The sequence below is a fragment of the Fistularia commersonii genome, chromosome 1 (genome assembly GCF_037954325.1).
Source record: "Fistularia commersonii isolate RoL2024-O1a breed Wild chromosome 1, RoL_Fcom_v1.0, whole genome shotgun sequence".
Taxonomy (NCBI): Eukaryota; Metazoa; Chordata; class Actinopteri; order Syngnathiformes; family Fistulariidae; genus Fistularia; species Fistularia commersonii.
In genome coordinates, this window is record NC_141284.1 from 3290689 (window position 1) to 3318306 (window position 27618).

The 27618-nt window shown below is 45.7% G+C and overlaps 1 protein-coding gene across 2 annotated transcripts; it reads right to left on the reverse strand.

The window, feature by feature from the left end:
* On the reverse strand, positions 1-27576 carry LOC147237127 (1-phosphatidylinositol 4,5-bisphosphate phosphodiesterase gamma-1-like). Of its 2 annotated transcripts, XM_086144391.1 has the most exons (31): positions 26946-27576; positions 15851-16000; positions 15670-15763; positions 13641-13688; positions 12420-12504; positions 12116-12196; positions 11170-11204; positions 10284-10356; positions 10014-10109; positions 9808-9926; positions 9617-9702; positions 9423-9543; positions 9157-9325; positions 8530-8649; positions 8328-8435; positions 7923-8107; positions 7641-7841; positions 7436-7555; positions 7183-7366; positions 6873-6950; positions 6698-6801; positions 5871-5967; positions 5733-5799; positions 5489-5655; positions 5307-5403; positions 4994-5218; positions 3994-4254; positions 3742-3903; positions 3124-3212; positions 2411-2595; positions 1-2329 (listed from the first exon to the last, which is right to left on the reverse strand). In XM_086144391.1, the coding sequence occupies exons 1-31, from the start codon at positions 27118-27120 to the stop codon at positions 2269-2271; spliced, it is 3843 nt and encodes a 1280-aa protein (XP_086000517.1). In that variant the 5' UTR covers positions 27121-27576; the 3' UTR covers positions 1-2268. The 2 variants fall into 2 exon arrangements, with proteins under 2 accessions (XP_086000517.1, XP_086000525.1); XM_086144399.1 differs by lacking the exons at positions 13641-13688; positions 15670-15763; positions 15851-16000; positions 26946-27576 and adding an exon at positions 13324-13598.
* Positions 27577-27618: the final 42 nt, after the last annotated feature.

Below are 27618 nucleotides of genomic sequence, written 5' to 3' on the forward strand. Positions count from 1 at the left end.
TAACATGAAAGAGCTTTATTAAATGGGAACTTTCACATGGTCTGTAATGTTGCGGGTAATAATAATAATAACAACAATAATAATAATGATACTCTACCGTTACCATAGATACGCAGAGTAAACACAAGTTTAGTCAAATGTGTCTTAATACACGATGGCTACAGGCTGAGAGGTCGGCCTTTTGCATAGGAGTCCCGGCGCCGCTGCGGCGGCGAGGGGGGGGGCGGACATTTAAAGGGAACTCCAGGTTACACGTAATCCGTTTCTACGTGAAAGTTACAGCGTCTTCAATTTGAAGGTCGTCCTCCTGCGTCCTGTGACTAAACCTGTCGGATAAATAGAGGTTATATACAGCGGGCGGGGTTAAGGTGGAGAGTTAGCTACAGAGCCGTGCAACGGGTGGGACCGGTTAGCTGGCTAGCAGCTAACTTGCGTCGGTCGATTAGACCCAATGATGGCGGCGGGAGAGCTCAGTATTTTACCGCCCCTCTAACCGCCTGATCGATGACGAACGGTCACCCAGCACCCTAGAAGATGAGTATTTTTCTAATTATGTAAGTAGTTGTTTTTGTTTGTTTCTTTCATTTCATTGATGTTCAAATATAAAAGTGGAACCGAAGTGCCCGAAGTCGCCCCTTGGGTTTTTTTTGCCGTTTGGACGAAAGTGCGACATGTAAGAGAAAAATGAAAACGGAAGGTTGAGAATGTGAAAGGATGCCAAGAAAGAGGCTTTTGTTGCTCATATTTTAAAAAAAAAAAAGGTAGCGTTTGCCCTTTCGTTTTTTTTTTTTTGCTCTTTGGGCGAAACCACAACATGTATGAGAACGAAAACGGGATAAAAAAAAACACGATGTTAAAGTTAAAAATCTGAAATGAGTCCAAAAAAAGGGGCTTTTGTTGCGCCAAGGCAAACACTCATGAAAAAAAAAAAAAAATGCTAGTGACAACCAATCAGCTTCTTGCTCCTGCCTCCTGTATCCTTCCCGCATCTTCTCTGAGCCATCAAACTAGTTAAGACTCCAAGCGGTTATTCTACCGGCTATTCTACGACGCAACAGGAAGCCCGAACTGTTGCGCTGCTCTGAGTTCTGATAGCCCTTGTTTGTTAGCGCTAGCGTCCAAACCGTGTTGAACACGCTCCGACCCCGCCTGGCCTCCAGGGGGCGCCATGCCCCGCGCCTCGTCCCAAGGTAGTATTTATTCAGATATATATCTCTAGAGCCCTTTTGAGGGAAAATTTTCTCCTGTGGATCTGGCGAGGATTCATTTTTCCCAGTTTGTGCTCTTGCAGGCAGTAAAAAAAAAAAAAGAATCTGTCTCTTATCAGGAGCGACAGCTTCGGTCCTTAAATCGCTCTAAAAGCCTCCGGTTTTCCAGGCGTTCGAAGGCACGGTCATGATATTTCCTTTTTTTGCTACGTTTCATCCATGCGTATTTTATCTTCCATCCATTGTATTCTTTTAAATGACCTGAGTTTCCCCCCCCTCCCCCCCCTGTTTTCTTATTATAAAGGCTGGGAAAAACAAAACAAAACAGTAAGAGCAGAGTTTTAGCATCAAGCGCAAATTAGCAAAGACGCTCATTAGATTTCCAGGGAATCATAGTCAATAGAAATGGATATTCGAGATTAGCTAAAATCCCGACCACCTAGCTAACTGAAAAGTAGTGCCAGGGATGAAGTTCGCGGACTAAAGAGGGGGGGGCACTACTTTAGAGTACGCTAACACCTCTAGCTTCACGGCCTTGTGTGTGTGTGTGTGTGTGTGTGTGTGTGTGTGTGCTGAATTAGCTTCCCGAAGAAGTAGCAGCTACGGCGAACAGAGCAAGGGGCCTATGCTACGACCTGGTGGGTTCTGACGCTCGTAGAAGTGCGCTAACCCTGCTAAACAACTCCAGGTAATGCATGGCTATACCTTCAAGGCGCTTTCACTCCCAGAGCCTGATAGCTTAGCTCACAGCTCGCTAACCCGGTCTGTCTCCGTTGATATGTCAGTCAGATGAAGCTCCAGTTTGCCCTTAACGAATTTCAGCCACAAGACGGTGATTGTTTTTACAGCTTAGCGTCGTGTGCTTCTGTTCGTCCGCGAGCTGCTCCAGTTCAGTCCCCTGCTCTTGTGCAGTAAAACGTCCCATTTTGTCGCAAATGTTACTTTTTCCAGTTGTAAGATTGCAAGTCGCTGCTGTCTGTTGCGTTTCCCCCGGTGACCTCGATCGTCAGGCCGGAGTCGGGAGTTCTCCACCGCCGACAACTCCTGGTAGACGGGAGGATTAGCTGCGCTTTGTCGCCACCTGCTGCCTGAGCTTCTCTCGTCGCTTTTTCTCCACCAGCCTAGAAAGGAGACCGTATTTTTTCTTAAAAAAATGATAATTTTGGTGACAGTTGTTCAGGCCGCCGCTTCTGGATCGGTACCTGCGGTTGCGAGCCTCCACCAGCTCGCTCAGCTGATCCTGGGCGGCGCGCAGCTCTTCCAGGCTCTGCTGGTAGCCGAGGTCGGCCGAGCCCGAGCGCTCCAGCAGCGACACCTGAGTGGAGAGTTCGCTTGTCCGGTCGCGCAGCCGCTGGATGGACGTGTACAAGTTCTCGTCGTCTTCCTCCTTTCCGAAAAAAAAAAAAAAAGTCAGGATAGTGATTTGGAAGATGTTTGAGGATACTTTCGTTTTTTTTCTTACACGACATACTACAAGGCCAGGCTAGTAGTACCGCCAAAAGTGGGCGGGGCTAGTTGTTGCCGTCAATTTGTTTCCGGAGTTTTCGGGCCGGCAATGAAACCGAAGAGACGGGACTCGGGAAATGAAACCAAAGACGAGGAAGACGGCAATTAGCGAGACGGAGGGAGGAGGGCCGACGAACCCGACGTGGACTGCAGCGATGGAGGAAAGAGCGGATAGCGCTAACGACAGTGAGACGTTCGTCCTCCAACTGGACTTGAATTTCACCTTCAACTGAAGAAGCCTCTTGGACGAGGGGTGAAACATCTTCAAGTGAAGAAAATCAAGTCCACTTGCGCGGACAAATTTCGAAGAATTCTACGTGACCTGGATGACTGAGAACCTCCACGGTTGGTCCTCCATGTTTTTTTGCCCTCTAAACTGTGGCTCGAGCGGGTGTTCGGCATTTGGTACCTTGGCGTTGACGATTTCGATGTGGACCAGAAGCGAAGCCAGCTCCATCTCCTCACTGTAGCTGTTCTTCAAGGGGACGCTCCTGTAGCCTGGAGGGGGACCAGACACAACGGTTGCCAAGCGATGTGGTCGTGAAAAAGACTACCGGCCTAGGGTGCATGAAACAAGCTAGCCGTGCCCTCGCTAGCTGGCACGATAATTACATGGATAATAACTGATAAATAAATAAATACTAATAAAATATAATAAATCATAAAGGATTATTCAGAAAAATTTGCAAAAACTGGAAAATGTATAAAAAATGAAGGACATTTTCACACACAAAAAACCCAGAAGATAGTAATTATGGGCTTCATTTTTTTAATTTCTTCCCTTGATTTATGTTTATTTAAACATTGTGAACATAGCCACACGTGCTCGCCAGCCTAGCTAGCCAGCTGTGCATGGCGTTCATACTCGCTAGTACTCGCTAGCTAGGCGTGCTCGCCAGCCGAGCTCGCCAGCTGTGCTCCGCGCTCATGCCCGCTAGCCAAGCTAGCTAGGCGTGCTCGCCAGCCGAGCTCGCCAGCGGTGCACGGCGTTCATGCTCGCTAGCCAAGCTAGCCGGTGCTCGCTCACCAGTGCGCAGCAGCCTGACCGGGTAGGTGGCCTGAGCCAGGAAATTGGGGTCGCTGAACATGTCCTCCTCGTAGACGGTGAAGCGCACGAAGGCGAAGGTGGGGTTGTGGATGTCGAACACGAACTGTTTCTGAACCCAGACCGGATTCAGGCCGTTATCGGCTGCGGGAGGGGAAGCGATTCACACGCACGATATCAGATCCTGCCGGCGGGAGTCGCCAAGGTGACGGACGAACGGCGTCTCTCTCTTACCGACGACGTCCGTCTTGCACTTGCAGCAGTCGTAGTCGGCCCCGCAGATCTCCACCTCCACGAAGGGGCACACGATGCTCCGGCCGTTCTTGGGAAGATGTCGCGCTCCCAGAACCTGTAACTGGACGGTGATGGGCTCCACGCGCAGAGTGTCTTTGTCGAAGGGGTCGAAGGCGTCGTCCCTCATGATGTCGGGCTGGGGGACGTAGCCGCTGCCGCCGCCCAGCAGGAACAAGGCCTGGTTCAGCTGCATGGGTTTGTCTGGGAAAGCAGGACGGATGGATGAATGAAGGCGGAAGGCAGGAGCCACGCGTGACAACGTCCCCCCCTTTTTTTTTATTTTTAAGTGAAATTACAATTATGGACTTTTTTTTTTTTAAATCTGATTCCCTTCCTGTTTTTTTAAACATCGTGAAAAAAAAAGTCATGATTAAATGGCTGAAACCTAGATAAATACATAGAGATAAAAAAGGATAAAATTAATAAATAAATGCTGATTAAATATGACAAATTAGAAAAGAATATTTAGAAAAATATGAAAAGATGAGAACATTTATAAAAATAAGGGAACTTCACACAAGTCACACAAAATCATAAGTATTTCAGCAAGATATCAATTACGCTACAGAAATACATAGATAAAAATGGATGAATAAATAAATGCTAATATGATATGAAAGTTTATAAGGGAATATTTAGAAAAATCTGCAAAAATTAGAAAAGTAATAAAAAAATGGAGAAATTTAAAAAAACATAAAAAAAACAGTTTTTAGATTTTTAAGAAGGCCACAAACAAAAAAAAAAATCTGCAAAAAATAGGTAATTAGAAAAAAAAAATAGATAAATAAAATAAAAATAGGGACCACTGCTATAAGAATTACTTTACACTTAAAAAAAAATAAACTACAAGGAAATTAAAAGAGAGAAATCTACAAAAAGTTGATTTAAAAAAAAAAAAAAAAAAAAAAATTCCACCCATCCCCTCCTCGGGGCCACTGACCTGGCGTCTGGAAGTTGAGGGCCACCAGCTGGGAGCCGCAGAGCCACATGGGCAGCGGGTCGTAGTTGGAGGAGTCCAGCCGCTGGCCGCGGGGGTAAACCCGGGACAGCTGCCGCCGGTTGTACTGCAGGAAGCGCTTTCCCCGTGCTCGCGTGGCGAACTTCTCCGCCTTGGTCTCCGGGAAGGAGGACATGTCCCGGTAGCAGACCCGCTCCGTCCCGATCTCTGAGGACGAGGACGGGGAGGCGAGGAAGAGCGCAACGAAAAAGAAAAAAAAAAAAGGAAGGTCGGGGGAAAAAAGCGCGAGCCTTACTGTCCTCGTTGAAGGGGACGGGGCGGCAGTACACCACCAGCTCCGACAGCTCCACCGCGATCTTCTTCCTCCGCTCCATCTGCTTCTCCTCCTGCATCTGTTGCCGCGACGACACAGGAGAGATGACGTCGCCGCTCGTCAAAAGAGGGCGGCGCTAAAGAGGGCCCGACCGGGCCACCGACCCGAGCGTCGGCGTTCTGCGTGGCCTCCCGTATCCTGGCCACCCAGCCGGCCAGGTCCTCGGCGCTGTCGGCCGCCACGTCCAGCGTCTGGACGGGCTGCGAGGAGACGTGCTGGGAGTGGATGGTGAAGACGAAGGGACGCGAGTTCTTCCCGTCCTTGTGCACCACTGAGGGGAGCCATGAAAAACGGCGTCAACGTTCCGCTCGCTGCGGGAGGGGCGTCGCCGAGGCTGTCCGGACTCACCGACGTGGCAGGTGGGGACGTCGATGAAGCCCTTCAGGAACGTTCCCAGCGGGCTGTTCTCTGCGGACTGATAGGCCGGAATCAAGGAGACGTCCCGGGGAGACGGCGAGACGGCGGTCGGTGACGGCGGGAACTTACGGCCTCGTCGAGCTCCCTGGTCGGGGAGCTGGGAACTTCCTCCACGTAGTTGGCGGGGAACCACAGCTGCTTCTTCCCGCCGTAGTCTCCTCGCCACCTGATACGGCAAAAAAGTCCCGCTATCGGTGGAACGTTCAAAGTTTTTTGTTGAATTTCTGCAATTCGCGGTTTCTAACGCTCATGGAGCCAATCAGAGCTACTGTTGGGGTGAGAGGGGCGGGGCTTAACCTGGACCTGTCAATCACCCGGGGCCAAATAATGAGACGGTTGGCCGACAGACATTTTGTTTTCAACGAACCCGCTGACTGTCTCTGGATTGTGGGAAGATAGACGGAGAAGCGGGAAAGGACCCAGGCAGGAGAACGTGGAGAAAACACAGAAACCCAGACGGTGATGGGGAGAACACAGGGAACCCAGGGAGGAGAACATGGGAAGAACATGCAAGGGAACCCAAGTGGAAAAACATGGAGTACGAACAGAGAAGAATCAGCTTAACCCTTGTGCGATCTTAAAATTGTGTTATCTCCCCTTGTCTTACGGGTCAAAAATGACCCGTAAGACAATCTTTGTACCCTAGTGGTGCACAGCCCACATGGAAACATAAATAAAAAAGATGTGTCACTTTTTCTAATTTCGGGGTCTCTTTAGGAAAAGTCATAAAATTCCAAGTTGGAAAAAAATAGGTTAAGGTGTTTTTTCTACAGCTAAACATGGTAGTGGGTCACTTTTGACCCGCAAGTCAACGCAAGGGTTGAGTCCGGCGTGAACGATGGCGCTCTGAATCGACTGTTCCTGCCTGGACGTCGGCTCCGCCCGCCCCGACTCACCAGCCGCCCTCCTGCTTGTCCACGTTGGCGATGAGCGCCTGCTTGGGAAAGCACAGTTCGTCCTCCCTCTGGGCCCGGTAGTCGTACAGGGCCTTCACCGTGCACTGAAAGGCAGCAGGTTGGCCTCAGAAACAAGCGATACTTAAAATGAGAAACCGCTGGCGGTGCCACCCACCCGAGCCGTCGGCATCTTATTGGCCTCCACGTAGAAGTGCGGGGTGCGGACCTCGTACAGAGCCCCGTAATCCAGCTCCTGGGGAGGGGGGTGGAAGATGGGGGAAGCAGGTGCTAAAGGCTAAGCCCAGAACCGCGAGGAGCTAACTCATATTAGCCGCTCCTTGGTTCCTGGTTCTTTGGCTCACGTGACCCCAAAAGGTCATCGACGGTACCCGTCCGCAGGTGCGAACCCCAAACCGGCCGCGGATGTTTGGTGAAAATCACCCGCGCGCTTCCGACTTTGGCCACTAGGGGGCGCCGGGACTGACCGTGGTGCCCATGCGGTCCAGCGTGTCCTCGTTGATGGGGTAGCGAAGCCGCATCTTGCGGTACAGCGGGTGCTTCTCGTAGTAGCTGACCAGGTCCACCAGGCTCTCGAACTCCGCCGAGCTTCCCAGCATGAAGAGCCGCCCCTCCTGCTGGATGCGACAGTGCTTGATCTTGCCCTCCGCCCTGAAGCAAAGACGGAGGTGTCACCCTGGAGGTCGGGTGTCGACGGCGGCGGCGCGCACCTCTACATACCTGAAGGAGATGGCGTAGGAGTTGTGCTCGCTGCGTTTCCGAACAAGGAAGGCGCCGTCCCTGGGCACCCGCATCAGCATGTGCTCCGCCTGGACTCGGGACAGGCTGGAGTGGTACCACCTAGACGGCGAGGGTAGGTAAAACAGCAGATTAACCTCGCCCTCTTCCCGCGGGTTTCCCGGAAAGCTTGAATCGCGGCGCTCACTCGCGGCTCTCGTGGGCGTTGGGCTGCGGCACCGGGCTACCGAGGCGCATCTCGAACTCGTTGCAGCGCAGCGGCGTGTCCCGGTAGTGGCAGATGAGGCGGTAGAGGCTGTCGAAGACCAGGTTGTCGGTCAAGTAGAAGCGAGTGGAGCCCGACTCCTGGCGGGAGTGGATGCGGCAGTGCTGCACCCGTCCGGAGCGCCTGAGGGGGCGAAGGAGGACGTCGTTTTTGCGCTTCTTTACGACCCCGGGAAAAAAATTTGGCCACCTCCCGGGAACGGACCAGAAAGACAGGGTGTAGTCTCCCACGAAGGTCTCGCTCTCCCGGACCAGGAAGGTACCGTCTTTGGCGCCGCCCTCGCAGTACTCCTGCAAGAGCTTCTCCGCCACTTGCCGCCCGTCTCGACCTCCGCCTAGCTTCCCGTGGAACCAGCGCTCGGCGCAGTGCTGCTCGTTGTTGTTGCACTCCTGGCACCAGAACCGAGAGAACCCCGTCAACTGGTTTACTACACTTCTTTGGTGGCTACTCAACAGGAGGAAGGTCTGAGCGTCAGGCAACCGATTTTAACGAAGTGCTTCGACTGATCAATATCGACCGATCGAGCGTCCCATCTTGACATCTGGCTGGAATTGACGCTGATGTTTTTTTTTTTCTCCGGCCTAATTGGTTCGAACCCGCCCAGGTCACCTCCTTCCCCTCGTCATCCTCCTCTTCGTCAGCCGTCTGGTAGCGGGACGTCTCCTCCGAGTAGTAGATCTTATTGCTGGTCAGGACGAAGTAATGCGGCGTCCACGTCTGCGGGTCGAGACGGACACACTGCGGTCACACGGGGTCCGAGACTGTGCACACACACACACACACACGCGCGCACGCACACACACACACTCACGTGGTCGATGGGGTCCTCCAGGAACAGGATGCCGTTCTTCAGCGAGTTGCTGATGTCGTTCTCCGAGTAGCTGGCCGACGTCACCTCCTCGTACAGCGTTCCCTCCACCAGTTTCTTGTGCTGCGACACATCGGCGGTTCCATCGTCACGGCAACGCCACTGAACTGTTTACTTTTGCCCCGATCTAGCCGAAGCTAATACCGTAATTTCCGGACTATTGAGCGCACCTCAATATAAGCCGCACCGGCTAGCCGGTCGCTATCTCGGGCTTCCTCCTGCGCGCTAAAACCGTCAAAGTCGTCTTCTTCGGTGTCGGAGCTGAACGGACTCAGAATTTCCCGGTCATTTCATCGGTCCGATGGGACGAGGATAAATGTTTTAGCGGCGTGAAGCTCGTTAGCCCCCCCCCCCCCCCAAAAAAAAGTCCATATATTAGCCGCATCGGTAGTCTTAATTACGGTAGTCATTTCTAGGGCTTTGCACTGGCCTGCCCTATAACGAATGCTAAAGGCTAGCGTTAGCATATTTGATCTTTCCATCGCTGATAAATGTATCGATCGACAGTATCCGAAGTCATTATCCAATGCCGGAATAATCAAGCTAGCGGGGAAACATCCGCTTACCCACCTTGATGAGGATCTTCCTGCGGAGCTGGTGGGGCGATGGCAGCTCCTCGGCGTTAGCGTCCACAGGCTTGGTGAGCAGCAGGTCCCCGAACACCTTCTTGAAGTGGGTGGCCATGTTCCTCTGCTGCACCACGCTGCAGTGGTCCTCGATGGACAGGACGACGGGGTACCTGAACGCAACGCAGCCTTAGGACCGGTGAAGGCGCCCTGTGGGATGTCGCCGATCCGTGAGATCGGGGTCGCTTAAAAAGCCGCCGGTCCTCTTACTCCGACGTGACGAAGGCGTGCTCCTTGATGGTGTGCAGCACGTCCAGGAACTTGATCTTGGAGGTGAGGGTGTGTCCGTGGTAGATGATGGGCAGGTCGTCGGGTCCGTCCCAGCAGTCCACTGCGGTACACAACGGTAACCCCGTTAGCTTTCCCCGCCGGGAAACTCGTCGACGAAAAACGCTAGCGCTTACGTTCGATGCAGCGGCAGCCCATCCTCAGGCAGCGGGCGTAGGCCTCCAGGGACGACTCGCTGGAGAACTGGTCCCCTGTCAGGTAGCTACAAAATCAGCGAGACAAAAAGCCGATGCGTGACGGTGCCTTCGGAGAAGCTACTTCGACGGCAGGGGAGAAAACCGGGGAAACGAGGAGCGGCGAGATGTACGTGTTGTGCGACGAGGAGATCCAGTACTGCGACAGCGGCCGCTTCATGTCCTCGGGGGCGACGGGCGAGACTCTCGGGTCGCAAACCGAGTTCTCTCTGGAGAAGAGGAAGGTCAGGAACTGGGCGAGGAAGACAAGATGGGGAAATGTGACACGGGAAGCGAGGGGGGGGGTCTGGGGCTCCTCGTGCGAGGGCGGCGTGTTCACCTCGTCCAGCTGGAGCGCGGGGTCCGCCTGAGCTGCGCCCCTCAGGTACCCGGACAGGAAGTCCCGCACGCGGCTCAAGTCGGACGCCCACGGCTCCTGCGAAAGGGGAAGGACACAAGAAACGAGATCTGGAGCGGGGAGTTGCTGGATTGAGGTCCCAGGAGCGCCTCCAAACTGATTTTTACAACCAACCAGCAAAACTTGGACCCGGACAAGATCGGAAAGGGTCTCTGCAGAAACCGCTACATGTTTTTTAATTCTCCTTCCTACCTTCTGGTCCATCTGCAGGAACTTCTGGAAGTCGTATAGGGAGACCTGACAGAGCTCCGGCCTGTCCACGTTCCTGGTGAGGCGAATTATTATTAGTTATTAACACAGCTGATTAAAAAAAAAGTAAAAAGGGAACGACAGAAACGGGAACGTAAGTAAACACCTGTCAATCAAAATGAGCTCAAACAGAACAGAAATTATTTTAGAAAATTAAAAAAACAAAAAAAATGAAAAATCAAAACATGAAATGCATTTTAGAAATAATCCAAATTATCTAAAATGACAGAACAGAAACTATTTAAAAAATATATATAAAAAAAAATGAAAAATCAAAACATGAAATGCATTTTAGAAATAATCCAAATTATCTAAAATGACAGAACAGAAACTATTTAAAAAAAATATATAAAAAAAATGAAAAATCAAAACATGAAATGCATTTTAGAAATAATCCAAATTATCTAAAATGACAGAACAGAAACTATTTTAAAAAATATATATAAAAAAAAAAATCAAAACATGAAATGCATTTTAGAAATAATCCAAATTATCTAAAATGACAGAACAGAAACTATTTTAAATATATATATGAAAAAAAAATCAAAACATGAAATGCATTTTAGAAATAATCCAAATTATCTAAAATGACAGAAAGGTGTTAAAATATTACAAAAAAACAACTGAAATATTATGATATATTTTTATATTATCAGGAGGGAACTTAAAATAGCGGCAAAAAGCAGGCGGGCCCTCAGAATCTTTCCCCCGATTTCTCGATTTCAACGAAAAGGATTGAAGTTGAAGCTGGTTGAAGTTTTCGGGGACGTAGCGTCGCTTTTGAAATGAGGCGTGGGTGAAGGTGGGTTGGGGGGCGGGAGAGACTCACCGCAGGGGGAAGGAGAGCTCCAGCTGCTCAATAATCTGAGAACGACAGGGGTTTTTTTTTTGTTTTGTTTTTTTAAAGAGGTTGGGGTGGGGGGGTGAGGGAAGTGAGGGTGACAGACAAGGGGGGGGGGGCGGTGGAGGTCAGGGTGAGAACGGTGAAGGTCAAAAGTGCAAAGGTCAAAGAGGAAGTGAAGCTCTCTTAACTGAAATTGTAAATAAACACATTGGATTTGGTTAAAATGCTTATAAAACAGCTGGATCAGTTCAAGGATATCATCGTCATTACGGCGATTGGCTCAAACAATGAATAATAACTCAAACTAAATCATTTTCAGTTGAATAGCATAATTGTTTTCTTCTGAGAAGCAAATACGGTGCTGCAGACATTTTATTACAACTTTTTTTATATTAAGATTTTTATATTACATTGTGTGTGTGTGTGTGTATATATATGTATATGTGTATGTGTGATATGTGATATTCATTTTAAAATGTACAATATTTTTGGTGCAGGCATTTTATCACACCATTTTTGACAATAAGATTTTATATTACAGTCTGGGTGTGTGTGTGTGTTTACATAAATATATATATATACACAAATACATATATATATGTGTATGTATGATATGTGATATTCATTTAAAAATGTACAATATTTTTGTCCAACAGATTCTATTTTTTTAATTCATTTGTTAAAAACTTTCAATCACAAAAATGCCACAAAATAGATGAATAAAAACCATACCAAAAAAGATCTAGAAATAAGGAGAAAATATTAAAGTTGATGTTTAAGATTTAATTTCATCTAAATTGTTAGAACTATATGTATATATATATGATGTAAACATAAGTTAATTAAACAATAATATCCTTTAGAGTTCAATTTCATTTATCCACTAGGTGTTGATAAAAACTGTGTGTGTGTGTGTGTGTGAGCCACTCACGGCCCGCTGAGCATCAAACATTAGCGTCCTGTAGAGCTGAGAGAAGTTGGGGTAGGACAGGTCGCTCCTGGCCTCCACCTCCTACGTGCGCACACACACACACACACACACACACACACACACACACACAGCCGGTAACAGAAAGGGAAACAAACACTGTGAAGTCACATGACTTTTAGCGCCAACCCCAGTCTCTCACAGGCCAGAATCAGTGTCAGCACGCGAACAATGACTGATCAATAATCTGTCAATCAAAGATCCTGATCGATCATTGATCGGTGTCGCTACATGACCTCGCTCTGACCTGAAGCTTGTCTTTCAGGAAGCGCATGTTGGGGACTCGGAAGTTGATCTGAGGCAGCAGAGTCTTCACGTCCTTCACCGTGATACTGCGGAGGGATGGGGGGGTTACTATGGCGATAAAGATGTAGTGATAGTCTGAACAAAATCTGGAAAACAGGACTGCAGCAAAAAAAAAAAACAAAAAAAAAAAAAACTGGCAGTAACGTGATAAAAAGTGAGGACATTTTAAAAGTACAGCAGAACAATAGTACTCTAAAAAATATTATACAGAAATAATGACTGGATTGAAAATTTTGAAATTAATGAACAAAAATTAGACTAAAATACCCTGGAAAAAAAAAAAAAGAAAAAAAAATCTGAGAATACAGAAAGAAACAAGATGAAAGCAATTCTTTGAAATAAAGATTATAAACAGGTAGAACATGAATTTGACCACTTAAAAAGGAAAAATGTGAACATTAATTTGAAATCACTGAAAATGTTAAAAGCAGTCAGGAAAAACAAAAACAAACCAAAAAAATATATACATATATTTGACAATAATGGAATTCAATACAAAACAACTGACGGGGACTGAAGATGTACCGAACGTGACATGAAAATAATCTAAACAAAACTTTGGCAAGGATTCGTCCCCATAAAAACCAACAGATGATGCAGTTCCTCCTCTCACCAGTAGAGGGCGCTAGGAGGGTTTTTGAGCAGCTCACAGATTTATTCCTTTCTTTTAGTCGTTATTATCATTATTCATTCATTAATCTTTTTTAATAAAAATATTCACTGGCTCACTCCCAGTCACAGAATTAGTCACATAGACTTTTTTTTTTTTTTACCCACCCACAATTTGTGGATTTATTTACAAACCTGGACACACACACACACACACACACACACACACACACTACCTCCACCCTGCTACTGTTACTATTTCCACAGGAGGCAGGAAGTGGACTCCTCCCGGTCCTGACGCATTACTTCCCCCTCCTTATCAGGCGGCGGCAGGCTGTTTGTCCGGGAGCGCCTTCCACCCCAAACAGAAGCACCCGGACGCGTTCGTGCAAGCACGTGCGCGGGTGTGTGTGCGGGTCAGAGGTCGGGGGTCGGGTAAGCTCTTAGATGACATCTGGTTTCGCCTTCACGCACCACCTGCCGTGTCCATCAACGCCGTCGGGGGGGTTGGGGTTGCAAAACCGTCCAGGAGGGGGCGCCAGCTGTCACTCACCTGCCCTCGTGGCTCCTGTCCATGACCTCGAACTGCTTCCTCAGCCATCTGGAGGGAATCGGAGGGAAATCGGGGTTGTGAGAAAAATAATAGCGTCATTAACGATGACGATGATGGTGATTGCTCTCACGCGACAAACCGCAAACATTAACTGGAAACCGGCGGAGGGTTACGACCGCGGCCACTAGGGGGCGCTGCAACTCAAACCACAATTTAAACACAAATCCCCCCAAAAAAAGTGTCAAATGCTCTTTTTTTTTTCCCTCCAAAACTCAAAAGCACCTGAACTAACCCGGGGAGGTTTTGCTCTGATCGGCCAGCGGGACGTGCTAATGAGCCGGTACAAATCTGGCAGTCAATGAAGAACTTTTTTAAATGTTTAAAATAATCACAGAATCTGATGAATCAGCTGTTGCTGGATTTATCAGAGAAAGGAAAAATAAAATAAAAGCTGTTAAAAAAAAAAAATTAATAAAAAAAAAAAAAATTGACAATTAAACCTCCAGGAAGTGACTTGCGGTATCAAAGCATTAGATGCATAGATATACAGAGCACCAACCTTTTTTTTTTAACTATTACATGATTTCTACTATTATTTCTATTTTTAATAATTACTTTTATTATTATGTTCTCTGTAAAAGAGGAAATGACATATTGCTTGCATCCATTACTATGAATATGTCATAGACAAAGTTGTCCATTTTTTTCACTAAATTGGACATTTGGCCAATCAGAGAGGAGAGGGGGCGGGGTTAAACTTGGACGGTTCAGCTGTCAATCACAGGGTAGCATTTAACACTGGCTACTCCTCTGTCTTCTACCTCATTTGTAACAAACGTCCACCCGCTGTCATCAAAACTGAATAACATGTTTCATAAAAAATTAAAAAAATTAAAATTAAAATGGCATCCTTGACCAGTTTCTGTGACAACCAGGGTTTTTCTTTAAAAATGGCATCTGTAAAAAAACATGGGTGTCGAAATGCAAAATTTCCACGTGAACAGTGATGGTGGTTCTGACTGTCTCGACACACACACACACACACACACACACACACACACACACACACACACACACACACACACACACACACACACACACACACACACACGCACGCACACACGCACGCACACACACACACACAACCATACCCTGACAGCCGGGCTCTGTTCTTTCCCGCGCCACCAAAGCCAACAGGCTGCCTCCGCATATTCGTGTCGGGATAAATATTTTTATCCCAAAAACAAATATTTGTTCGCTCTCCTCCGGCAGGCGGTCTCAACTCCCTCCACCCAGCATTTTTTTTTTTTTATTCTTGAATCACAATTGTTCCCTCCAGGTTATCCTCTCGTGATATTTTTTGTCCTGACTGCTGAAGAAATAAAATAAAAATAAAACAATGGGAAACATCTCGGTTTTTTTTTTTCTTGTGACAGCCCCTTTACTTTGCAATTATTTTATTTAAAATATTCGATTACTCAGAAAATGGTGACTGGAAAAAATAAAATAAAAATAAAATACAAAATGACAGAAGAAAATATCTGTTTTTTTTTTTAAAACAAATTACAATTGATTTTTTCCGCCTTCTTCTTTGTAAATATCTTGTGATGATCCCTAAATAGCTCTTTTGCTTTGCAATGTTTTTGTGCAAAATGTGGAAATATTCTTGAGAATGGAAACTGAAAAAAATTAAAAGTAAAATAAATAATGACCCAAGAAAATATATTTTTTTTAATTTTTAAAATCAGTTTTCCCCGCCTTCATCCAGGTAAACGTCTCATGACAGCTCTTTCATTTTGCACAAATAAGCAATTATTCTGCAATATGGAAACAAAATAAATAAACGAAATAGAAAATGGCCAAAGATTATTTAAAAAAAACATTAAAAAAAAAAAAGTTGAACAATATTAAGAACAAGTTGATTTTAAGATGGGTTAGAGGGGGTTGAGAATCTGTGGATCTTTTATTTTGTAGGGGACGGACCTCAAGCGACACACACACACACACACACACACACACACACACACACCTGTCTGTCTGCAGCGGCGCCGGCGCCCTCTGGCTGTCCGTCACCAACCAGGTGAGGCCGCTGATCCACATGTTCACCTCCTCCTCGCTGAAGGCTGCGGGAGGGAAGCAAGAGTGAGTTCTTGGGTGGGTGGAGTTCCTAAAACACACACACACACACACACACACGTGTGTGCGCTCACCAGCGACGCTGAGAGTCCTGAGGCGGAACTCCAAGCCGTAGAGCACGATGAAGCAGAGGGCGGCGTCGACCTTCCGAGCCTCCTCCGGGTAGCGCTCGAAGTCCCGGGAGCTTTTTCCCAACCGCAACTCCCGGATCTCTCGCAGGTCGACTGCAGGAGGAGGAGGAAGGGTTGAGTTGCATGAACGCAAATATGCACATCCATAAATCACACTGCGACTCGCTGCTCGGCTCCCGCCGACGGAGAGGGAACGGGAGAATATTTCAAGCCGTCGGAAGTGGGATGCCCCGGCGTGGACACACAGTAAACCCTCTGTGCAGGGTTCACTTTGACTCCTTCCGTGTGTGTGTGTGTGTGTCAGAGAGAGAGAGGGAGTGAGAGAGGCTGACTGTGTGCGTGTGTGTGTCTGTATTAGTGTAGGTGTGTGTTATTATGTTCTATTCGGTTGTGTGCGAGCATCTTCAAGTGTGTCTGTGTGTGTGAAAGAGAGAGACTGAGTGTGTGTGTCTGTATCAGCGTATTGGTGTGTGTGTGTTACTATGTCCTATTCAGTTGTGTACATAGTGAAGCATCTCAAGGTGTGTGTGTGTGTGTGTGTGTGAGACAGAGGGAGAGAGACTAACTATGTGTGTGTGTGTGTATCTGTGTATCAGCATGTGTGTGTTACTTGTCCTATTCAATGTGTTCATAGTGAAGCATCTCCGTCTGTGTGTGTGTGTGTGAGAGAGAGACAGGTAAAGTGTGTGTGTGTGTGTGTGTATTTGAGAGAGAGAGAGGCAGACAGTTTAAGTGTATGTGTGTGTGTGTGTGTCTATATCGGCATATGTGTGTGTGTGTGTTATTATGTCCTATTGAGTTGTGTACATAGTGAACCATCTTAAAGCATGTGTCTGTGTGTAAGAGAGAGCGAGAGAGACTAACTATGTGTGTGTGTGTATCTCTGTATCAGCATGTGTGTGTTACTTGTCCTATTCAATTGTGTTCATAGTGAAGCATCTCCCTATGTGTGTGTGTAAGAGAGACAGACAAAGTCTGTTTGTGTGTGTGTGTGTGTATGTGTCTGTATCAGGGTGTGTGTGTGTGTTACTTGTCCTATTCAGTTGAGTTAATAGTGAAGCATCTCCATAGTGTGTCTGTGTGTGTGTGTGTGTGTGTGTGTGTGTGTGTGTGTGTATGTGTCTGTATCAGGGTGTGTGTGTGTGTTACTTGTCCTATTCAGTTGAGTTAATAGTGAAGCATCTCCATGGTGTGTCTGTGTGTGTGTGTGTGTGTGTGTGTGTGTTTTAACACCACTGAACAAACTTCCCTGGGATAAATCACACCTCTTGTTTCTAGCTTGTGTGTTAAAGCCGCTACATGTTTTAATAGATAAGCTCTGACATATTACTGTGTAATTGAGTATCCGGATACAAAATATCAATCTGTCAATCTGTATCAATCACCTGTCAATCACCCATCAATCTTCTGTCAATCACAGGTCAACATATAGAGGTATCCCAACATTCACCCTCCCATTCACACACAGACAGTTTTCAGTGGGAGAGAGACGGGGAACCTGGAACCGACACACACACACACACACACACACACACACACACACACAAAATATATCATACTTAAAAGCATGAAGCCATGGTGTACCGTGAAACAATTACTGAGGCGCTAACTTTTCAAAATAAAAGCCTCCCTGAGCATTTTCTTGGAGTAAAAACAGGTTTCTAATCGGGGATCCCTGATAAAATCCGTTTTATTTTTTCATTTTTCTTCCAGCCCTGTTAAGACTGACATTTTGCGCCCCGAGCCGGTAAGAACGGTCAGAACATAGCTTTCTAAAAATACCCTCTCTCTTATTTTTCTAGCCTCAGCTTCAGAAGCTAAGTAGGGGTTTGGGTTTTACGCGACGAAATGTCTCGAAAACCGCTTCATATTTTTCACAAAGAATCTTTTTGTACAAAAAAAATCCCAGTGACGCCGTGTGTGTGTGTGTGTGTGTGTGTGTGTGTGTGTGTGTATACGTAGAGGGGAACTTGAAAACCTGAGGTGGCGAGGAGGCCCGGCCTGCACATGAAGGGTTAACGGCAGTGTGAGGTAAACGGTGGACTCTGACACTCAGAGCCGTGGACACACCCTCCGAGCCAGACACACACTTATTGACATAGCAGATGTCCTGCACAACACACACACACACACACTTGGAGATGCTTCGCTATGTACACAACTGAATAGGACATAGTAACACACACAGCCAGTCTCTCTCTCTCTCTCTCTCTCTCTCTCTCACACACACACGCACGCACGCACGCACGCACGCACGCACGCACGCACGCACGCACGCACGCACGCACACACTTGAAGATGCTTCGCTATCTACTCAACGAAATAGTACATAGTAACACACACACAAATATACTGACACACACACACACACACACACACTTAGAGACGCTCCGCTATCTACACAACAGAATAGGACATAGTACCACACGCAAATGTGAATACACACGCACACACACACACACACACACACACACACACACACACACACACACACACACACACACACACACACACTCACACACACACACTTGGAGATGCTTCACTATATGCACAACAGAACAGGACAGAGTAACACGCGCACATAAACACACACACACACACACACACAGACACTTGGAGATGCTTCGCTATGTTCCCAACTGAATAGAACATAGTAACACACACATACACACACACACACACACTGATATAGACACATACAGTCAGTCTCTCCCTCACACACACACACACTTGGAGATGCTTCGCTATGTACACAACACACATAGTCATACACACACGCGCTGCACTTGAAAATGCTCTGCAATGCACGCACTGAAAACACACACACACACACACAAATAGACGCACGCACAAACACTGCAATTGAAGATGTTTGGCAAAGCACGTGTTAAGACCTAGTAACACAGAAAAACACACATGCACACACGCATGCACACACACACACACAGCACTTGGAGATGCTTCTGCATGTACACATTAAGCAAGGATCTAGTAACGCCCACACAGATCACACACATATACCGATACAGACATACTCATACAGACACGGTCTCTCTCTCTCTCACACACACACACATAAAAATCTCACATAAACACACACACACGCACACATGCACTAATGCATAAACACAAAAACTCTCTAACACACACACACACACACAGCAAACTTGGAGATGCTTCGTTATATACACAATGAGCACAGACCTAGTACCACACATAAAAAATCTCACATAAACACACACATGCACCAATGCACATGCACATACACACACAAACCCTCTCTCTGTCACACTCACACACACACAAATAAAAATCTCACATAAACACACACACACACAAACACACACACAGGCACCAATGCATAAACACACAAACTCTCGCTAACACACACACACACACACACTATGTGCACAAACCCAAAATATATCTCAATATTAAATCCTCCAAAATGCTAATACAAAGTTTGATATTTTCATTCAATTATCTCAAACTGTCTGCAAGCTAACATTAGCGAGGTTATACACACACACACACACACACACACACACTATGTGCACAAACCCAAAATACATCTCAATATCAAATCCTCCAAAATGCTAATACAAAGTTTGATATTTTCATTCATTAAGCTCAATCTGTCTGCAAGCTAACATTAGCGAGGTTACACACACACACACACACACACACACACACACACACACACACACACACACACACACACACACACACTCGCGCAGATACGCGCACACACAGTTTCCATGTGTCACGTTAGCTACATTAGCTTGTGGTCTTTTTCATATTGTGATGTTTAAAACACAGGCTGCCACATGTTAGCATAACGTCACCTTCAGCGGTCGTGTGGCTGCCATAATTACAGCGGCGTGGTGGTGATGGTGGGGGGGGGGGGTTTACTTCCTGGTTTGCATAGTAACGTTTGCAGACATGGACAAAGAACAGTGAGGAAGGAGTGAAAGGTTGGGGAGGAGAGGAATAGAAGGAGAAACAGAAAAAAGAAGGAGAGGCGGCATCATTTTAAGCTAATTGTCACCTGATTTGTTACATTTAGCCTGCACATTCGTCGAAAGTTAGCGGATTAGCGAGGATCTACCGGGAAGTATCACAATACTGCAATGGCAGTGTTGTGATACTCCTATTTTTAAGTATGAGACGGTACAAAATACTTTCTAATATCCGCGTACATTTTGTTACGTTCGACAAAGAGCGTCTTTAGCGTCGACCTCGCAGGTGCTACCAGAAGGTAACGGGGGGGGGGGGGGGGGGGCAGTTGCACGAAAGGGGCGTTAGAAACACAAGTTGTGTTAAAAAGTGTTATAAATAAAAACCGCACTTTGCTTTTTGACCTTTGATTCATCCATAAAAGTGACACGCCTTTCCATTTATCGGCGCTGCCATCACATGATGGACGCCCCAATAAACAACAATTGGATGCCGTTTATAAGACTTTTAATGAACGGTGAATTTTAAAGGACTATAAATCCCAGCAGGCCTTTTTTTTTTTTTTTTTTTTTTTTTTAAATTTCCTCTCCAAACAGCAGCTTTTATTGCTTCCTGGACGAGGACGCCTTGTGTAACAAGGCGTTAAAGATGCGGGGAGGACACGCGCAGGAATGTACAATAACAACCCCTCCACACACACACACACACACACACACACAAACACACTGCGGCCTCTAATCCAGGACCAGGATGTAAACACATCACAAACAGAAAACGTCTTGAAGGCAACAGGAAAGCGGAGGAGGCCAAGAGGAGGTGGCCAGGTCACCATGTATGACACTGTTAGACATCTTTATGAAAACATTTTTCCCAATTTTTAAGTGATTTCAAGCTAATATTCAGCTACTTACAGGCTGATTTTTTACTAATTCTCTGCTAAATTCTGGCTTATTTTCACCAATTACAGGTTGATTTTTAGCTACTTTTACCAGCTTATCTCTTGGTCATTTTTAGAGAATTTTCAAGGTATTTCTGCTGCTTATTCGTTTATTTTTAAAAAGAATATATAAATTTATATATATGAGGTCCAAAATAAAGGTTGATTTTATTATGCTAATAATAATATTAGTGATGACACACACATACACACACACACAGAATGGCTTCTAATCAAGGATGGGATGTAAACACATCACAAGCAGAAAAAGTCTTGAAAGTAGCAGGAAAGCGGAGGAAGGCTGGAACACCATCATATAAAACACTATCAGACGCCTTTCATTGTATATTTCCAAATTTTTTAAGTGATTTCAGACTAATTTTCAGCTAATTTCAGGCTAATTCTCTGTTAAATTCGGGTTCATCTCCAGCCAATTACTTTCTAATTTTCAGCTAGTCTCTTTTTAGTTTCCAAAGCATTGATTCATATTCATATTATTTTATTATTCTTTCTTTACTTAAAAAAAAACAAAAAACTATAGAACTATTTATCTCATATATTTATAATGTTCAAAATAAAAAGTTTGATAACGATAATAATAATAATAATGATAACAACAACAACAACACACACACACCATGTCCTCTCGGATGTAAACACACCACAAACAAGAAGCCTTGAAGGCAACAGGAAAGCGGAGGAGGGCGGGGCGGAGGTGGACATGCCACCGTGTAAAATCCTGTCAGTTGCCCCGGTGGCGGCGGCTGGAGGAGAAGGTCATAAATCTGCACGGGCTGAATGAAAAGTTCACCACGACCGACCACCAGCCGTTGATAATTGCAGTTTATTTTACAGAGAAACAATCTGATCCTGGAAAAAAACAGTGACATCAGCGCCGCCCCCCTCGAATGACCAGATGGTCGAAGGCTACGCCGAAATCCGCGAAAAAAAACAAAACAAAAAAAAAACAAACAACACATTTTCGCATTTAAAAGACACCCGGGGTTAAAAAAAAAAAAGCACTCTGCGGGGTTTGGCTCTTTCCTGGTACCGACGATAAACGACGAATTCCGAGAAAAACAGGAGAAGAAATTCGATTGTCGTCGTCGTACGCAAAACTATGGACAAAAGGATCGCAGTACCGCTACTATCCATGACGGGGCAGTGCTGAGCGTTGGGGTTATTAGGAAAAGAAAAAGAAAAAAAACAGGATTTATTAATGCATTCATTCATTCAATCTCTATGCGGCTCAAAAGCTGTCAATCACATGGTCACCTTGGAGATGGCGAGCGTGGGCGATGTCGGCGGACGGGTTTATTTTCCAGCGCATTCCAAGCTTTGTTCTTTTTTTTTTTTGTTTTGTTTTTGTAGACGACGAGGATGAGTGAACACACTTATACTTTGAAAGTCTGTTCTGGGTCAACATCCAATCGGCGTATTTTTACTTCCTGCTCTGACTTGTTTTGGAGTTTTTATTTCCCCGTGCAGACGATTTAAGATAATAACGCCGCAGTTCACATTTTGCGCTTTCTGCCACGATTGTGAACATAATGAGGTCAATGTGCGGCGAGCTAGGTTTGGGTTGGAAATATGTGGGAAAAAAAAAAAAAAAAGAGGCTAAATTAGCAGAGGGAAAAAAAAAAAAACAACTTTGCACAAAAACTTCCAGTGAATTGATACCGATCTGGTATTTCAGGGCCGCTGGACCTCGACAGCGAGGGGTCTGACGGCCGGCGCCGATTTTGCTTTGTGAAAACGCCAGCGCAGGCCTTCCCTTCCCGCCGCAGTTAAAGCAATTTAAAATAAACTGGGCTATTAAAACTAACTGCGCAGTCGGGGGGCGCGAACGACCTCGGATTTAATCCCGGAGAGCCGCCGCGTGTCCCCGCTTCCTGCCGAGAACGCCGTCGGGCCCTTTTGTTTTCTTGCGAGCGAGTCCTTCAGTCCGAGACAGGAAGTTGGACACTCCCTGATAACCCCGCGCTTCCTGCGCCCCGGGATTTCTAATACCTCCGGTGTTTGCCAAAGAGCCCATCACAAAGAAAAACACCTATTTGACTCGCGTGTGCAGCAAAGTTGGGGGCGGGGGGGGGTTGATTTGAAAGTAAATACCCCCCCCCCAAAAAAAAAAAAAAAAAGATCAAGTTACAAAAACAAGATAGACAAGGGCTGGAGGGCAGAAGTGGTCCGTTGGATAAATACTATCCCAGAACAAACCGTCGCCTGAATAACCTTGAAATTCAAAGAGAAAGTGAAAGAAAACAGAGTCGAGACGTTGAAAGATGAGCGGTTGGAGAGGAATATGTATCTGTGTGAGTTTGGGGTGTCGGGGAGGAAGGAGGAAGAGGAGGAAATGAAGGAAGGACAGCTGGAGGGAAAACACCGAAACGGAGGAGAACGGGATTCTCCATAGGACGGCGGGAGATAAAAACGGTTCCAGGAATGCCTTGGCGGCGTCCGGGGAGTGTGGGAGGTGGGTGGAGGCGGGGACGGGGAGGGGGGTGGGTTCCCCGCAGGGGTTGAGCGAGAACACGTGTGCACGTGTGAAATGTCTCGGGGCGCAAGTCGGAGCCCAGATGAGGAGAAACCGCTGTCGACGCCGATCAAGACCGCGGATGCATAAGTGACGTCCGTCCCGGCGGACGGACTATTTTTTTGCGCGATCCACAGGTGATGGACGGCCGGCTGCCAGCGAGGGTTGTAAGGGATTCTGTCAGTGACTAAAACAAACCCCCCAAAAAAATTCTCATGGTAGTTTCCCTTCCAGGGCGCCACCCACTGCAGCCTTATGATTATTGTAAGTAAGAGTTGTACATATCAGCAGGAAGTAGAAAAAAAATTAAGGAAAAAAAACTTTAAAGATCAGAAAAAACAAATTACCCAAAAATTGGATTTCCAAAAAAATTGCCAAAAAATAGGTGAGAATTTGCCTAAAATCCTGAAACCAATTGCCAAAAAAAGGGAAGTAAATAGCCCAAAACTGGGCCCGATTTGACTCAAATCCTGAAAGTAATGCAGACAAGACAAGAAGCAGACAAGAATTTGTCCAAAATCCTGAAACCAATTGCCCAAAGATTGGAAACAATTTGGTGAAAAATAAGGGAGACTAATTGCGAAAAAAAAAAAGAAAATAACAATATTACAAAAATAGGCCAGATTAATCCACAATCCTGAAAGAAATTGCCAAAACAAGGAAAATAAATAGCCCTGAATTAGTGAGACTTTGTCTAAAATCCTGAAACTAACTGTTGAAAAACAGGAACCAAATTGCTGAAAAACAGGAACCAAATTGCTGAAAAACAGGAACCAAATTGCTGAAAAACAGGAAAGAATTTGTCCAAAATCCTGAAACCAATTGCCCAAAGATCTGAAACAATTTGGTGAAAAATAGGCAACAAATTGCAGAAAAAATATACAAGACTTTGTCCAAAATGGAAACAAATGACTGAACAATAGAGAAAAATTGCAGAAAAAAAATACAAGAATTTGTTCAAAATCTTGAAACAAATTGCCTAAAATTTGGCCCATTTTGTCTAAAATCCTGAAACAAATTTACGAAAATAGAACAGAATTTGTCAAAAATCCTGAAACAAATTGCCAAAACATGGGAAATAAACTGCCAAAAATTGGGCCCAATTTGTCAGAGTCCTGAAACAAATTGCTGAAAACGGGGAAATTGCTGAAAATGTGAAAAAACATATTGCTAATTGATCACAAAAAAAAAGCTGAAAAATCAACAAGAAATTTCCAAAATATAGGCAAGAATTAGCCCAATAATTGGACAATAAATTGCCCAAATATCTGAAACAAGTTGGTGAAAAAAAGGGAAAAAAAAAAAACATCCAACACCATGACAGTAGACGGTGAGTGGAATTTAAAAAAAAACACCTGCATCGACGGATGTGTTGGATCATCCTCCACTGGGTCGATCGCCTTTGTCTGCTCCTCTTCAGCACAACAACAACCTACTGCTTCACGTCACCCTCCTCCTCCTCTTTCCCGACGGGGGAGAAAGCGGCGGGGTCACGGGGGGGTCACAGGGGGGTCACGGGGGGGGGGGGGGGGGTCGCCATCCGTCGCTGGAGACGGAGGCGACGGGAGGGAGCGGTAATCGCAGCTACAGCAGGAAAAAAAAACTACCTGTAAAAGGGGATCCCTCAAATCCGTGAAATAAAAAATGGAAAATTGATTTCAGAGCTACTCCTCTTCATCTTGAGTGTTAAAGGTCTGAGAACGATTTCAAGAGTCCGGTTAATAACTGCAGATTTCTGGTGTTTGATTGTCTGGATATAGTTAAGGTCTCTCAAAAAAAAAATCCTAATTTTTCAGGCTGATGTTCAGCCAATTTTAGGCGAATTACAGGCTAATTTCTGGCTAACTTTAAGCTAACATTCGGCTAAATTCAGGTTAATATTTGGCTAATTTCAAGCTAATTCTCTGCAAATTTCAGGCTCATTTTCAGCTCATTTTTAAGCAATTTTAATGTTGGTTGTTTTTTTTTTGTCATTTTATTCATAGCTTCTTTCAATAAAAAAATAAAAGTTCTAAAAAAATTGTTTGAAAAAAATGATAACAATAATAGTAAAATAAATCATTTATAAAAAACATTGAATTTCCTGTGGAACAAAATTAGGGAAAAGCAAACAAAAATAAGAACTACCTTAGGTAAGAATTGTCAAACCGCTGATTATCACCAGACAACTATCATTGTCCCTGATACAGGACGGGCTCTTACGTTCTTACGTCCGTCCAGCTGTCTGAACCTCGGCCAATAAAGTGATTGATTGGTATTGATTTCACTGTTAAGCAGGAATTCTCCACAGCTGCAGGCAAGCAATGCTGTCCTCATATGGGGACGTCCGATCGTCACCAGCACTAACGACACATGAGTTTGACCTAAAACCCCGAGGCTGATGTTTACAAACAAGCCAACCAAGCTGGATGTCCAGATGGAAGCGTAAACTGATCAGCTCTGTGATCGATGAACTATTTATTGGGAATAATAGCCTTTCAACCGTAACACTGGCATGGCGATGGGTCGGGGTGCTCTTATTTTTTGGGTGAAGGGAAAAAAAAAATCATGGTATCACTGCATCTTGAAGGGAAGCATGACAAGGATACAATACTGAAGAGTATGTCACACACACACACACACACACACACACACACACACACACACACACACACACACACACACACACACACACACACACACATACATACATACACAGACACACACCAAATCAACTCTCTTCTCCTTGGGGAAGAGAAACTGCTCGCAATTTGAGGCAAAAAGTGAGACCACTGCAGCTAAGTCAATGTGTTATCAAATCGCAACTGTATTATCACAATAATATTGAATTGCTGCAGAGGTAGTGCGATTATATCACAAAAGGACTTCCATATCATAATGTATCTTGAGGATATATCATGTATATGAGATTGAAGTATATCGGACAATATCGGAAATGTCCGACAGTATCAGCATTCTATCGAGGCTCAAGTATTGCGACAACATATTGTGATTTAAGACAATATTACGATAAACTCACATTGTGGCTGATGCACTGTGACACTATCGAATCGGGGCTGAGGCCGATGGACAACATCGTATTGGTGGTTCAGTATTGTGACAAAATATAGAGACAATCAGAAACATGCCCGACAGTATCAAGTATACATCGTATCCTGAAGATATGGTATCACGATAAAATATAGAGACTGCGAGTATCATGATTACATTGCATCGTGATCTCGAAGCACCTTGACAATACCATGAGGCTTTGAGTATCGCGATACCATCACATCAGGGATGATGTATCGCGATACCCTTCTATCGAGGCTCACATACTGCGATGACATATTGAGACTTAAGTATCGCAAATAACATTGTATCGCTAATCCACCGAAATCGGGATCGGAGCTTAAGTCTTATGACACATTGTATAATTGCGTGTGATAATATTGCATTGATGAATAAGTATCGTGGTAAACCTTGATAATATTGTACACATGAGTGACAGTATCAAGATTGCATCGTATTCTGATAATATCACTCAGTGGCCAAAGTATAATGATATTATCTCAGCAATATCTCGCGACAACACCGACCGTTTTGTTGTTCCCTCGGACATTAACACTCACTCTCCCCTTCCACTTTGTCCGGGTTCCGGCTCCACACGATCTGCCTGGTGTCCTGCTTGACCTGGAGGGTTCTCCGCTCCGGGCGCTGGGACTTCTTCTGATAGAAGATGGTCATCACCGTGCCCATCTCCAAGCTGTGCAGGATGCGGGGGTCTGCCTCCATCCGGTCCGCCATCCTGGAGGTCAGACCGTCGGCCCCGGCCTCCTTGGAGCAGCCGTTCGGGCCTCCTCTTGTAGCTGGTGGTGGTGGTGGTGACCACCTACTGGAGGCTCCTGGGTCCCCTCTTATCCAGCATGTCCAAACCACCAATGAGCTTGTGTATGTGTTCAAATGAGTCACACTAAAAAATGAAAAATAAAAACTTCAAAATGTTTAAAAAGAAAATTTAAAATTTAAAAAAAAAAAAGGAAAGAAAAAAAAAAATCAGTCAGCAGCAGCTTGGAGCTCAGACGCCCAGGAGGTGAAGAGGCTCCACGGATCCGCCGCGGCTGGACTCCTTCCCTTATCCGTTCCAGATGCTTCTGGCGACGGACCAGCGAAATCCACTCCGGGGCGAGTTCTCATCCCCGCCGGTTGGATTCAGGTTTCCACCCGGGACGTGTCCTCCCGCCGGAACCCACGACACACACACACACACACACACACACACTCACTCACTCACTCACTCACTCA